This window comes from Nannobrachium achirus, assembly GCF_963921795.1.
Source record: "Nannobrachium achirus genome assembly, chromosome: 3".
Classification (NCBI taxonomy): domain Eukaryota; kingdom Metazoa; phylum Chordata; class Actinopteri; order Myctophiformes; family Myctophidae; genus Nannobrachium; species Nannobrachium achirus.
In genome coordinates, this window is record NC_137812.1 from 43,570,593 (window position 1) to 43,583,339 (window position 12,747).

Genomic DNA, 12,747 nt, shown 5'->3' on the forward strand with positions numbered 1-12,747 from the left:
GCCATACTGCAGTGCTATATACTGTATGTACATTTGTCAAAATTTGCTGAAAATATTTGCTGAGAATAGCTGATCTACAAGTGGGCTTGATGTACTGGTAAAAAGAAAAGAGGGGAAAAGAGTATAGACCCCTGTGGGGTTTATACTTTTTATCATTTAAGTACAGCAGTAAAAACATTAAAAGGCTTCTATACAGGTGTATCAGGAATCGGTTCCCTTGATACTGGAGGCAGAGAGTATGTCCTCCACCAGGTGTTTGTAGACCCAGGCATCTCCTTTCAGCCTCTGGCGACGGACGCCCACCACCTCAGGCCTGTGCAGGAGGCACACCTCCAGCTCAAACGCCATAGTCACCTTGCCAAAGTCCCCCCTGGTACGACACTTCAGGGTGTACCTGGACACAGAGGAGAGCAGAAACAGAATGAACATGTTAGGATATGATGGCAGGGGAGGGATTTACTGTAGGAAGAGTCCTGGGGGATCATTTTGAAATACGACCTGTGGGATACAGTTAAAAAACACAATTTCTGGCCAAGCATTATGGTCAAAACAGGCTTTCCTGTCACACTCCCTTCAAAATCACAATCAAGCACACCTCAACCATGCTCAATATGCCTCAGAATTGTAAATATCCTTCGATCATTGATACAAACAGTTTCATATTCCCATATTCACGACACTAGTAGTCAATTTAGCTAAAGCTGCTTTGCTAGGCTATTGAAATGCGATGCGAGGGTGAGGACAAGCCAAAACCAACTTGGGACTCCTAGAGTGCTGTCCCCCACTCCCTCCTGTCTAGCATCAGGGTCTGCAGCATTGCTAGCTCCACTGTCACGTTACAGTGCAACTACATAGGTGGTGCACCTCTTTCCCCTCAAAGCAGCGCCTTGGATTAGCACCCACAGGCTTCTGTAGAATTCCACATTTTTTATGTGGTACGGCCATGTTATAACAAGTATTGTCGGAAAGTGTGCTTTGTTTGGGCTGGTGTAAAAGCTCTTGTGAATTCTGGTGCGGATCAAACAAATGAATTCTAATCCACACACAGAAATAAACTGTGGTCTCGCTTCACAAGCGCACCAGAGTGCAGTTCACTGTTGGTGTGAATGCAGGAATTGAACCAAAACATCCGTGAGAAAACACTCTAGCACCATCCTTGAGTGCAATAATTGCCTAAGAAAATGCAGGATTTCAGAGGTAATGTGTATATACAGAATATGATGAAGTAGAGCAGAACAGAGAACCGAGATTAATGTTTTCCTTACCCTTTCTGTGTGAAGTCGATATGTTTCTCCGGCAGGATGGAGAGGATTTGGTTTAGGACCTGGTCTGGGTTGGTATGACTCGTTAGAGTGACGTTGTACTGGACCTGTAGAGAGAGACATCCTCATCAGGAAACCTTTTAAATGGTGCCCCACTTGTAAAGGAGTGTCAGCATACTGTATACTTTACCTTGATCTTGCGTGGCCCGTCACGTTGAGTTCGTTTCTTATTGGGGGTGAGCATAGTGATGACCTTGTCCAGGCTTCTCTCTAGAGAGCCAAACATCTTTCCCATTTTCTTCTGCCCGCTGTCTCCTTTTCCCCTAACGGCCATATCCAGAGACCGAGACCTAGGGACCACAGTGTACATTAATGTACCACTCATGTTATACACAACCTGGTTCACCCAGCTTCAATGCATACTTTTATATATTTTTTTAAATGCCTCCAGCTACTTGATTCTATCCCTCTCTATCCTGTCAGTGCCATCCAAAATTCACTATACCATTTGTTATCACCTCCATTCCCCTTATTGTTCACACACCTCCATCCCCCCAACACACACACCCTTCCTTTCTCTTTTAATTCAAGATACATACCTTCTCTCAGGACTGAAGGCCATCGTCTCGAGATCGCAAGTCTCCTTGTTCTGAGCTGCTTTCCTTCTTTTTGGATCTTTAGAGCCACTGCCTTCCCCTGCAAGACACACACATTCTGTATTCACAGGCATTACACAGCAAACAACATCCTGTTCGTGTTTAGGCACATTCGGGCACAGTCCTCTTCCACACGTGCATGGAAATCAAGGGGTAATGGGCACAAAGGCTTTGGCACACATTGTGGACACACACAGCCAAGGTTTAGTGGTGAGAGAACACATGTCACTACAGTGCACGTGGGACAGTGAGCAGAGGAAAGAGACAGCTACACCTGTCACAGCACATGCCTAGGGACTACCACACAGGCACACACAGAGTGTGTGTGTGTGTGTGTGTGTGTGTGGACAGTGCTGTCAGTAGCAACAAGGCAGCACTGTAGCTCTGAGACTCTAGAGAGAACAGGACCTGTCCAGATTCAGAGGGCTAAGCACCAACTAGTTCAAATCCACACCATCAGCCAGCTCATAGCAGAGTATATAGTGGAACCTAATAATGAGGTTGGACATGCAGCCAGGGCCTTCACGTTTACAAATAATTAGGCTCTAATGATTCTCCCTTCATACCAGCGTCCCTTCATTTCGCAGATAAGTGCAATAAAATGAGCTCCCCCGATAATAACGAGTTGACAGTGATAATTGTGTGCGCGTGCTCCCTTTTGACGGTGTAATGACGGCTAAATCAGAGAAGAAACAGACGTGGTAAATTAGTTTATTACCAGAATACAATTTACTTGCAAATGTGTGCAATGTGGATGTGGCACTTATGATTATGAGAGCTAAAAGAAAGAGACTGAGGGAGAGAGAGAGAGCGCGCAACAGAGGAGGAGGAGAGAGGGGGCAGTTGTGATTGATGCAAATAATGAGTTTTTAAATGACTTCTTTGGGACAAAATGTTACACAATTACAAGATATGGTCATGTCTGATGACCAATTCAAATGTATTAGTTTTCACAACTAAACATTCATTTATTTCCAGTAGTAAAGTGCAGTGGTTTTCAAAAAGAATTATGTCAAGGACCTACATATTAATATGCATTTGACTGCAGATCATCATCTGAAAAGATTTTGTCAGGGATCAACATTTTTCGAACATACTGTAGCAGATCTACAAGCTCAGTGCGTTGCATCGTGTTGTGAGCTTGTAGATCTGCTACGTTTGAATATCTTAAGTATAAAATAGGGTTACAGAGTTTTATGTGATATCAACACATTTTTTTTTTTTTTTCATCATTTTTATCCCACGATTTGGTAACACATTTTTCACCCAGTGCCAATTGCCTATGTAATCCTGGGCTCTGCTCTCCCTCTGCCGCGCCTGGGGAGACAACGGACTGACCTCATGCTTCCTTCAATGCATGGGTAGTCCAAGTTGTTTCTTTTCACCTGACAGGGGAGATTTCCCTGGGATGGACGTAGCACGTGGAAGGAACACGGTATTCCAACCAGTTCCTTTCCCCTCCATCAGGCGCCCCGGCTGGCCAGGGGGAGGCATTATTGAGACCAGGATTACTGCATGTTTTTGTGAGGGTATCAACCCTAGGAGACACGGGGAGAACATGCAAACTCCACACAGAAAGGCCCTAGATTTCAACACATTTTGCTGAGTGTGTGTGTTCTAACCTCTCGGTGTGTTGTTTCTTTTAGAGCCGTTGGCGTGAGGACTGTGAGTGGGCGTGGTAAACACTTCCTTGTTGGGCCGTGTGTTCTTCTTGCTGGATGCAGGGGTAGCCGGCAATGCAAAGATCTCAACGTCTTTCTCAGGCGCCACAGTATTCTCCTTGTTCCCCTTGTCCCGTTGGTGGTCGCGGCCCTGTCTGTCTGGGCGGCGATAGGGTGTGATGTTTTCTTTCAATGGACTGGGGCCTTGGCCCCACCTTTTCTCCCTCAATGGAGATATCTATGAAAACACAGGAAAACGATTAGCTTCATTCTCTCGCCTTTACCTCAACTATCAGTTCTAACCCTGGTGGTGTGTAGGGCTGTCACGATTATGACATTTTACATGTTGAGTAATTGTCACTGAAATAATTGCGATTAACGGTTTCATTGTCTTTGCCTTGACAATTACATTTCCGTTTGGCTTTTAAGCTTTGAAGTTGCACATGGCAGATGTGACACATAACCTAAATATGCAAAGACATTACTGACATATTTGACAACTTTATACTTTAAAAAGAACATTGATAGTGGAAATAGCCGATCTACAAGCTCACAATGAGTTTCGACAAGTGAGCTTGTAGACCTGCCATTTCCACTATTTTTGAAAATGTTTGAAAATACATTTTTTCAACAATTCAACAATTATGACAAAATAATAGCGGTTAGACGATGTCATAATTGTGACAGGCCTAGTATTGTGTCAAACGACTCATGCTCCACAGACCGTATTTTTGTCGCTGATCGCTCCATCTGGCTGACCTCTGACTCCCTGGGGTGTATGGCGTGCATGTGGAACCCAGGGACAGTCGTCCTCATAGTCTGAGCCAAACTCAGCGGAACCCAGAACCACAGCATCCTCATCCTCGTTGAAGTGAAGGGTCTGCTTAGGGTAGAAATGGAAGGAGGGACAAACAGACAGAAGAGAGAGTGAGACACCAAGAAGAAGACAACGTTGATTGTCGGGCAGAAACCTTGTATGTCAAACATTTTACTTTTCAGGAGATGAAAAGATAACTTGTTCCAATGGATGTAGTTACTGTACAAGCTCTTGTTACAAGCTCTGGATAAATATTTATAAAAACAGATTTAACCTCTTTTAATTTCTAAATGCTCATGTGTCGTAACTTTTTAGATCAGCTATTTCTGCTATATTTAGAATGTTGTATGACAAAGTAGGGCATTCATTTACAATAAAAATAAACAAAAAGTTGAAATATGGACATACAAGATTTCCAACAGCAACGAGGATACTTGAGGACGATGTCCAAAAAAGTTTCACAACAACATCCAAGCCTACAGAAGCCAACAGTGAGAGGGCATAGAGATCCAAAGCAAACAAGTAACACAGAACAGAGATGGACGCAGAGAGTGAACCAGAAAGAAAAGGAAAAATCCAATTGAGGAAGAAGTCGATAACCCAGACAGACACAGAGCAGGGCACTGTGGGGGTTGTGGTCCCAGTCTGACCTGAGTGTGTCTCTGGTGTAGTGGCGAGCAAGAGGGGTCTCGGGCTCGGGGGGGCTCAGGCGCACGACCAGGAGGGGGCTCACAGATAGGCGGCTCGGCGCGCAGGCGGACAGGCTTGCTTCTCTGCTTCTTAGACAGCAGCAGTAGGTAGGTGGCTGTCGTCTGGTCGTAACGCCACTGTGCACAAAATACAACACACTGAAGAGCAGAGTATACTGGACAACCCTATATGGGCAACATGGACCAAATCAAATACCACAATATGTTTGACCAAATGCCTTGATTATCAATATTTGGTACAATATTGTTCACAAAATATTAATAATCAGTAATATGTAAATTAATCAAGTTATTATAGCCAATGCAGCCTTTAAAACAAGGAAAATACAACGTTAAGCCATAGCCATTTCATGATATTACAACATCCAAGTCCCAGATGTTATTAGTCTCATTCTCATCACAATATAGATACTGCTTAGCCATAACACATGATATAAGCATGCATAGAAAATACTAGAGAAATCTAATTATACACATTCTCTATAAGTTACTGTATACAAGCTCATCATAAGAGGAGGGAAACATGGACACACCAAATCTACAACTCTCAAACCAACCTCATTGACCAGCTGGGTGGTGCTCTGTCTAGAGCGTTTCAAGTGAACCGCCATCTCAGTGATGCAGTCCTCGTCTATATGGCCCATCTATGGAACAGACAAACACTGCTTATGAACCTGACAGTTCTACAAATAGTTACAGACCACCAGAGATGCCTCAAGTCAGTGGTTTTCTGGCCTCATCCAATTTAAGATCATTCACAGATTACACTTCTCCCCGACTAAAGTGCATAAATTATTTAAGGATTCTTCTCCCCTGTGTGGCAAATGCTTTATTGAGCAAGGTACCTTAGCACATCAATTTGTTCAATGCCATAAGTTGCAAAACTTTTGGAACCAAATTTTTGACTTTCTTGGGAAAGCTTATGAGAGGGAACTCCCTCCTGCTCCGTTAACTGCGCTCTTCGGGGTGCTGGAGCCAGGGTGGGCCCAAAACAACCGGGAGAATCAAGTTGTTAGGCTCTCTACATTGCTCGCCAGGAAATTGATCCTTCAAGCCTGGAAATCAGTTAAACCCCCATCCATTGACATGTGGATAAAGGAACTAGGCGGAGTCCTGCACCTGGAGAGAGTAAGATTTGTCCTCACAGATAGGGAGCCACAGTTCCAAAAAATATGGTCACCTATCCTGCGCCTTTTAGAGTCCCTGAAAAGAGCAGACAGTGCTTAGTCGCCCCCTAGGGTCACCTGCTAACTTTTACTGATCAAGTACAACGTGTGATTACTCTGTATGCTGTTCGCCTATCTCCGGGGACGCGTGCCGCCATCAGCCATTTGTTTGTTTGTTTGTTTGATTGTTGTTTGTCTTGTTTATTTTTTCCTTTCTTGTTTGTTTTGTCATTATTGCTGTAGTATTATTTATGTTTTAACTGTCAATTTTGTTTTATTGTTTATATATGTATATTCGACTGTTGTATTGGTATAAGGTTTTTTTCTACTTTGTCATATGGTCCAACCTGGTTTTGTCATGATGTTTTCTCTCCATAGTTGCTATGGACGATATGTCTTTAAAATGAAAAATACTAATAAACAGATGTTAAAAAAAAAAGTCAGTGGTTTTCAACCTGTGGGTCGGGACCCCCAGATTTTGGGGGGTCCCCAAATGATTAACTTAATGTGCAACATTGTTTTCTCTCTCAACAGTAAACAAACCAACATAAAGGATTAACATATCTATAGAGGGTATCTGCACACCTTTTAATACCTCCGAAATGACAAATGAAACATTGGCCAATTTGTCAAATACTAGAGGTATATTTTGTGGTAGAAGAGGTAGAAATAGCCGATCTACATGCTCACAACGCAAAAATGTAATGCCTCAACTCTCAGGGTGGGGGGTCCCCAGTTCAAATATGATTATTTTGGGTGTCGCGGCCTGAAAAGGTTGAGAACCACTGCCTTAAGTTACCATAGTGGATTCTGTCACTAAAGTCTCTCTCTAAATTCAATTTAAGGCAACCATTAACCAAATATGTGACATTTGCATCATGGAGCAGTTTTAAGAGATGGAATAGTTGAACGTAATTTAATTCGTTATATTTAAATTAATTGCATGCATGCATGCATGCATGCATGCACATGGTGTGTTAAGTGTATACCGGCTTTTTGCTGTGCCATTCCACAGGGGAGTTGTAGTCCTTCACAACCCAGGGATGGTCCAGCAACTGTCTGACAGTTAGACGACGCTTGGGCTCCACCTACAGGCCACACACACAAACTACTGTTCAAAATGCACACATAGGATAACATCCTAATGCCATGCCCAAAACAGGGACATCAGGACTAAAGTGGTAAAACCTTTAAATACGGAACATAATGGTTGCATAATTGCAGATATCAGTCAAATCATGGCCGAAGCGATACATGGTTCATGCTCTGAACGGGACCGTGAGCTGAAGAGGAAAGCCATCTCCATACCTGCATCATCTGGTTGAGGAGCATCACGCTACTTGGAGAAAGCCACTGGGGGTTGTCATATCTACCTCTCTGAAAGGACAAAGTACAACACCATGTCCGTAGGTCGCACACTTCAGGCACACAGGCATGTACATAGAGAAATGTGTGCCAAAAGAAAAAATGCAACTAGATTGAATCTAATGAAACCACTGAACAACTAATATTAATACAAAAGGATGTTTTCATTTTATGATTTCCAAACTTAAACAAGGCTGGCTTCCTGACCCTCACATGTAGTCACTGTCAGGGAGAAACCTTGTATCTCCGAGTTTCAAATGTGTACGATTTCTCGTAAAGTAAAGCCCTGCTTCATCATACAAGACTGTTACACAACACTAGTGAAAATAGCAGATCTACAAGCACACAACGCCTCGCAGTGTGAGGCGTTGTGTGCTTGTAGGTCAGCTATTCTCACTATTTTAAAATCAGTTTTAAAATGATGAATACAAAACGAACGGTTTAGGACATACAAGGTTTCCACCCAACAACAACGATATGCAGGGAAATATATTGCACGTTCAGCAGCACTGCACTAACCGTAATCTTCCTGTAGAGGAGCATGCAGTTGTCATCATCAAAGGGTAGGAATCCACAGAGCAGTGCATACAGCAGCACTCCCATACTCCACACGTCAGCCTAGTGGACACAGCATCACACCACACCACTCGTCAGTCAAATGTGCCAAGATTACAAGTGTATGCCCTGAACCAACTGTGTTATGCAGATTAAAGTATGCAGGGAAAGGAAAGCGTATGATGAATGTTTAACATTCTGCTTTTTTTTTTTTTTTTACAGATAACAAAATCAACATCCTTATTTTTATGCCCTCTTATAGCGCCACCATGAGGCCTATTTTTGAAAAACATTTTTGGACACTGCTCCTACAGATTTTGTCCTAAAATCACCAAAGCGGTACACGGTATCTCTTAAGTCATAACTGAGTAACAAATGTCTGGGCTCTCACAGCATAATATCCATATACAGTACATGGATCTCCATATATGGGTAACTGGTCCGATATACATCACTGGCCAGATGGCCAAGACATGGCGTGACCTCGCCCTTTAGGTCGTCTTTCTAGTTTAATTAGGCACAGGCAGCATGCGAGCCTCCGTCGTCTCTCGAAACACGTTCCTGTGTTGCCCGTGCCCAATTAAATAAAAAGGTAATTAAAAATGTCTGCGAGTGCTGGTGATTCTTCTGTTTGGAATCAACTCCTCTGAGTCCTACTCGCATCCCCTTACGCAGTCTATTTTTTGTAGTCCAGTTCTGAATCAATCAATTCCCTGTCTGTATTTTGGGAATGCAAGACAAAATCTCTAATATATAGATATAATTTATAGTAGTAGTCATGTACTGATAGCTGGCTTTCTTACCTCTGAGCCAATGTATGTTTTTCCCTGGATGAGCTCAGGAGCAGCGTAGGCAGGACTCCCACAACATGTCATCAACTCATAACCCAAACCTCCCTACAATAGAGGTAGTCACATGATCAGTACCACATACACACATTTGTCCTTTAGGAGGAAAGGAATCAAATGTAGGCTACACAGGACAACAAATACAACTAGCATAAAAAGGTTAAATATAATATAATGTATTTAAAAATAAGTAAGATATTTTAACATGTAAGCAATAATTCAATACTCCTAAGTAAAGGGTTATAGTGAGACTTTAGAAAATAAACTGACAAGGAGAAGCAAGGTTTATTTTATTATACTTTTGCCAAAAAATTATGTATTGATTTAAAAATGTATTAGCTTCCAAGCTTCTATAAAAAGGTATATGGAGGCAGAAGCCCGGTCGGTAGGGCTGTCACGATATGACATTTTACATGACGATTAATTGTCACTCAAATAATTGGTGATTAACGATTTAATTGTGTTTTTGTCGTTGATAATTACATTTGTGTTTGGCTTTTAGGCTTTGAAGTTGTACATGGTAGATATGACATATAACCTAAATATACAAAGAAATTACTGACATATTTGACAACTTACTACTTAAAAAATAACTTTGATAGTGGAAATAGCCGATCTACAAGCTCACAACGCGTCGCATCGTTGTGAGCTTGTAGATCTGCTATTTCCACTATTTCGGACATTTTTCAACATTCACGATTATGACGATTATGACAAAATAATTGCGATAATGTCAAATAATCACGATTAGACGATTATGTAATAATTGTGACAGCTCTAGCCCGGTGTACTATAATTCAGAAATAGCAGGCTGCAGAATGCAATATAATACACAGCATCATCTGTACCTTAGGTTTAGCACACAGGCCAAAATCTATAAGCTTGAGGTTCTGGTTCTCATCTATCAACAGGTTCTCCTGAAGGCCCAATAGAAAGACAAACACCATTAGAACATACTTAGACACAAATAAAAGCATGTAATAAGGGCTGCATATTATTCCTCTTTCACATAAAACAAATACATGCGTTAATAAATATGCACGAATGCCAGTACATGAATGCATGCACAAGCGGACACAAACAGGGCTTTTACCGGTTTGAGGTCCCTGTGCGCGTAGCCCTGACTGTGTACGTAGGCCAGCGCAGAGACAATCTGTCTGAAGAACACCCTGGTTTCCTCCTCTGACAGACGGTCTTTTGCGATGATGTAGTCAAATAACTCTCCCCCTGGACAGTACTGATGGATGCACAAGGAGTGGGACAGACGCACAGGCAATGGACAAAAGTGCATTACTTTGGGCATTCTGCAAGTTGTTAGGTAGGGCTGTCCACGATTATGACATTTTACATGACGATTAAATGTCGCTCAAATAATTGCGACTAACAATTTATTTGCGTTTTTGTCGTTGACAATGACATTTCTGTTTGGCTTTTAGGCTTTGAAGTTGCAAATGGTAGATATGACACATAACCTGAAAATACAAAGAAATTACTGACACATTTGACAACTTCATACTTAAAAAAGAACATTGATAATAGGAAATAGCTGATCTACAAGCTCACAATGCGTCGCGATGCAACGTGTTGTAAGCTTGTAGATCTGCTATTTCCACAATTTTTGACTTAAAAAACATGGAATCGATTATGAGGATTATGAAAAGTAATCGAGGTTATGTCAAATAATCGCGATTATGTAAAATAATTGTGATTAGACGATTATGTAATAATTGTGACAGCCCTATAATTGTTGGGTGCAGAGAATATGCTCACCACACAAACAACCAGTGATGAGACAAAAGTAGTGTGTGTGTGTGTGTGTGTGTGTGTGTGTGTGTGTGTGTGTGTGTGTGTGTGTGTGTGTGTGTTTTTGTACATACCTCCAGCACCATGTAGAACTTGTTAGACGTTTCAATGACGTGGTACAGACGACAGACATGTTGATGGCTCAGGTGCTTCATGGCTTCTATCTCCACCTTCACACGAGGCAGGTCGTCCTGGGGCAGGGAGAAGACGGGGCTTTCTTGTTTGGTTGTCATACATGCATCATTTATTACAGGGGTCTTCAACAGGGGGTCTGGGACCCCTAGGGGGTCCTCAAAGTTACTACAGGGGGGCCGCCAAATCTTTGGGGCCTTTTCCACCGGCAAAGAACCTGTTCCAGAACCAGTGCCGGTTCAACTTTCTTGGGAACCTTGGTTCGTTCTTGCGAACCGGCTTGAGTTTCCACCAGGTTGAACCAGAGCCAAGGATTTGGCTCTGGAACCACAAAAACCAAGGATTTTGTGGTTCCGGTTCCGAACCAACTTTTACGGTTCGGAACTAACTCCGGTTCTCGGTGGAAAAGAACACCTCTGGTTCATCCCATAGGCAGGAGAAAGAACCCGAACCGGTTCTTTGCCGGTGGAAAAGGCCCCAGAGTGTGATAGCATAATTCTTTTAGAATTAACAAATAGGTTTGGTGTAGAGGTAATAAAAAAAAAGAGCAGACTAAGTACACTGAAATGTCAAGTTAAGTATTGATGGTTCAAGTGGTTAAATACATACTGTATCTGAAAACACAAATTGCCATGAATCCAAAATACAATGATGATTATGCTGCCAAACAATGAAACTATATGGAATCTCTGAAAAGGTTGTGGGGGTCCGTGCTTCATAGCTTTCCCAACTAAGGGGTCCTTAGCCTGAAAAAGTTCAAGACCCCTGATTTATTAGGTTTGGAATTTAAGCAAAGTATAATCCATAAATAATCCATATAACTCACCCCTAGATCCTTCTTATCCATGATTTTGATGGCAACCTTCTCTCCTGTCAGGATGTGCCGTCCAAGCTTCACTTTAGCAAAACCTCCTGAGAAAGACCGGTGAGGCAGTCAGAAAACATCTACACGGTAATACAGTACTGAGCCACAGTGACCATCTCAGACTCAATTCAATTCAATTCAAAGGCCTTTATTGGCATGAGAAAACATATGTTAACATTGCCAAAGTAAAAGTGGAACAATGCAATCAAAACAAAATAATGTATGTACAATTGACTCCCACAAAACATAAGAATCCAGTTTCTATCAAAAAAAAAAAAAGGAAAAAAAAAGACAACTCGGAAAGGCATTACCTGAGCCAATGGTTTCGTAGACCTCATAGTATTTGTACAGCTCCTCAGCCCCACAGGGCTCTGTCCTTTCAACAGGCATTCTCTCTGCACGAAACACCACCGATCCCACACACCGTTCACCCCTGACACCAAAACACATGACATGTTCTTCGGTTATACCAGTGGTTTTCAACCTATTCGAATGAATTCTCTTCATAATACAAAATATAAGTCTGTTAGCAGCATATTCAACTAAACAGTACAAATTATCAACTAAACATTACAAATAATGAGGATACAGCATCACAAACAAAGGTACACACTTATAGTTGCACGTACACTAACAAAAAACACAGAATGGTCAAGTGGAAAACAAAGAATGTCTAGCTCCTCTCACTGTGAACTCAAAAGAAAGACTGATGAAACTAGGCAGCCAGAAGGCACTGATCAAGCAGCTGGCAAGCCTGGCATTCATGATGACATGAGTGGGCAGCCAATCAAACTAACTGACTAAAGTAGCCTACTGCTGACATGAATTAAAGGAGCTATAGTCAACTTTTTCTTGAAAAACGGATGCTAAAATAAAAATAATGTTTCGAAAATATGTTATAAAAAAA

At 42.0% G+C, this 12,747-nt stretch overlaps 1 protein-coding gene across 1 annotated transcript; it reads right to left on the reverse strand.

Moving 5' to 3' along the window:
• Positions 1–201: 201 nt before the first annotated feature.
• Positions 202–12,230, reverse strand: melk (maternal embryonic leucine zipper kinase; the record flags this gene model as incomplete). The annotated part of the gene is made up of 17 exons (XM_080722617.1): positions 202–394; positions 1,266–1,369; positions 1,453–1,612; positions 1,862–1,958; positions 3,541–3,817; positions 4,304–4,459; positions 5,047–5,223; positions 5,664–5,750; positions 7,262–7,360; positions 7,581–7,649; positions 8,157–8,255; positions 8,996–9,088; positions 9,889–9,957; positions 10,134–10,277; positions 10,918–11,034; positions 11,802–11,887; positions 12,152–12,230. The coding sequence occupies 17 exons, from the start codon at positions 12,228–12,230 to the stop codon at positions 202–204; spliced, it is 2,106 nt and encodes a 701-aa protein (XP_080578743.1).
• Positions 12,231–12,747: the final 517 nt, after the last annotated feature.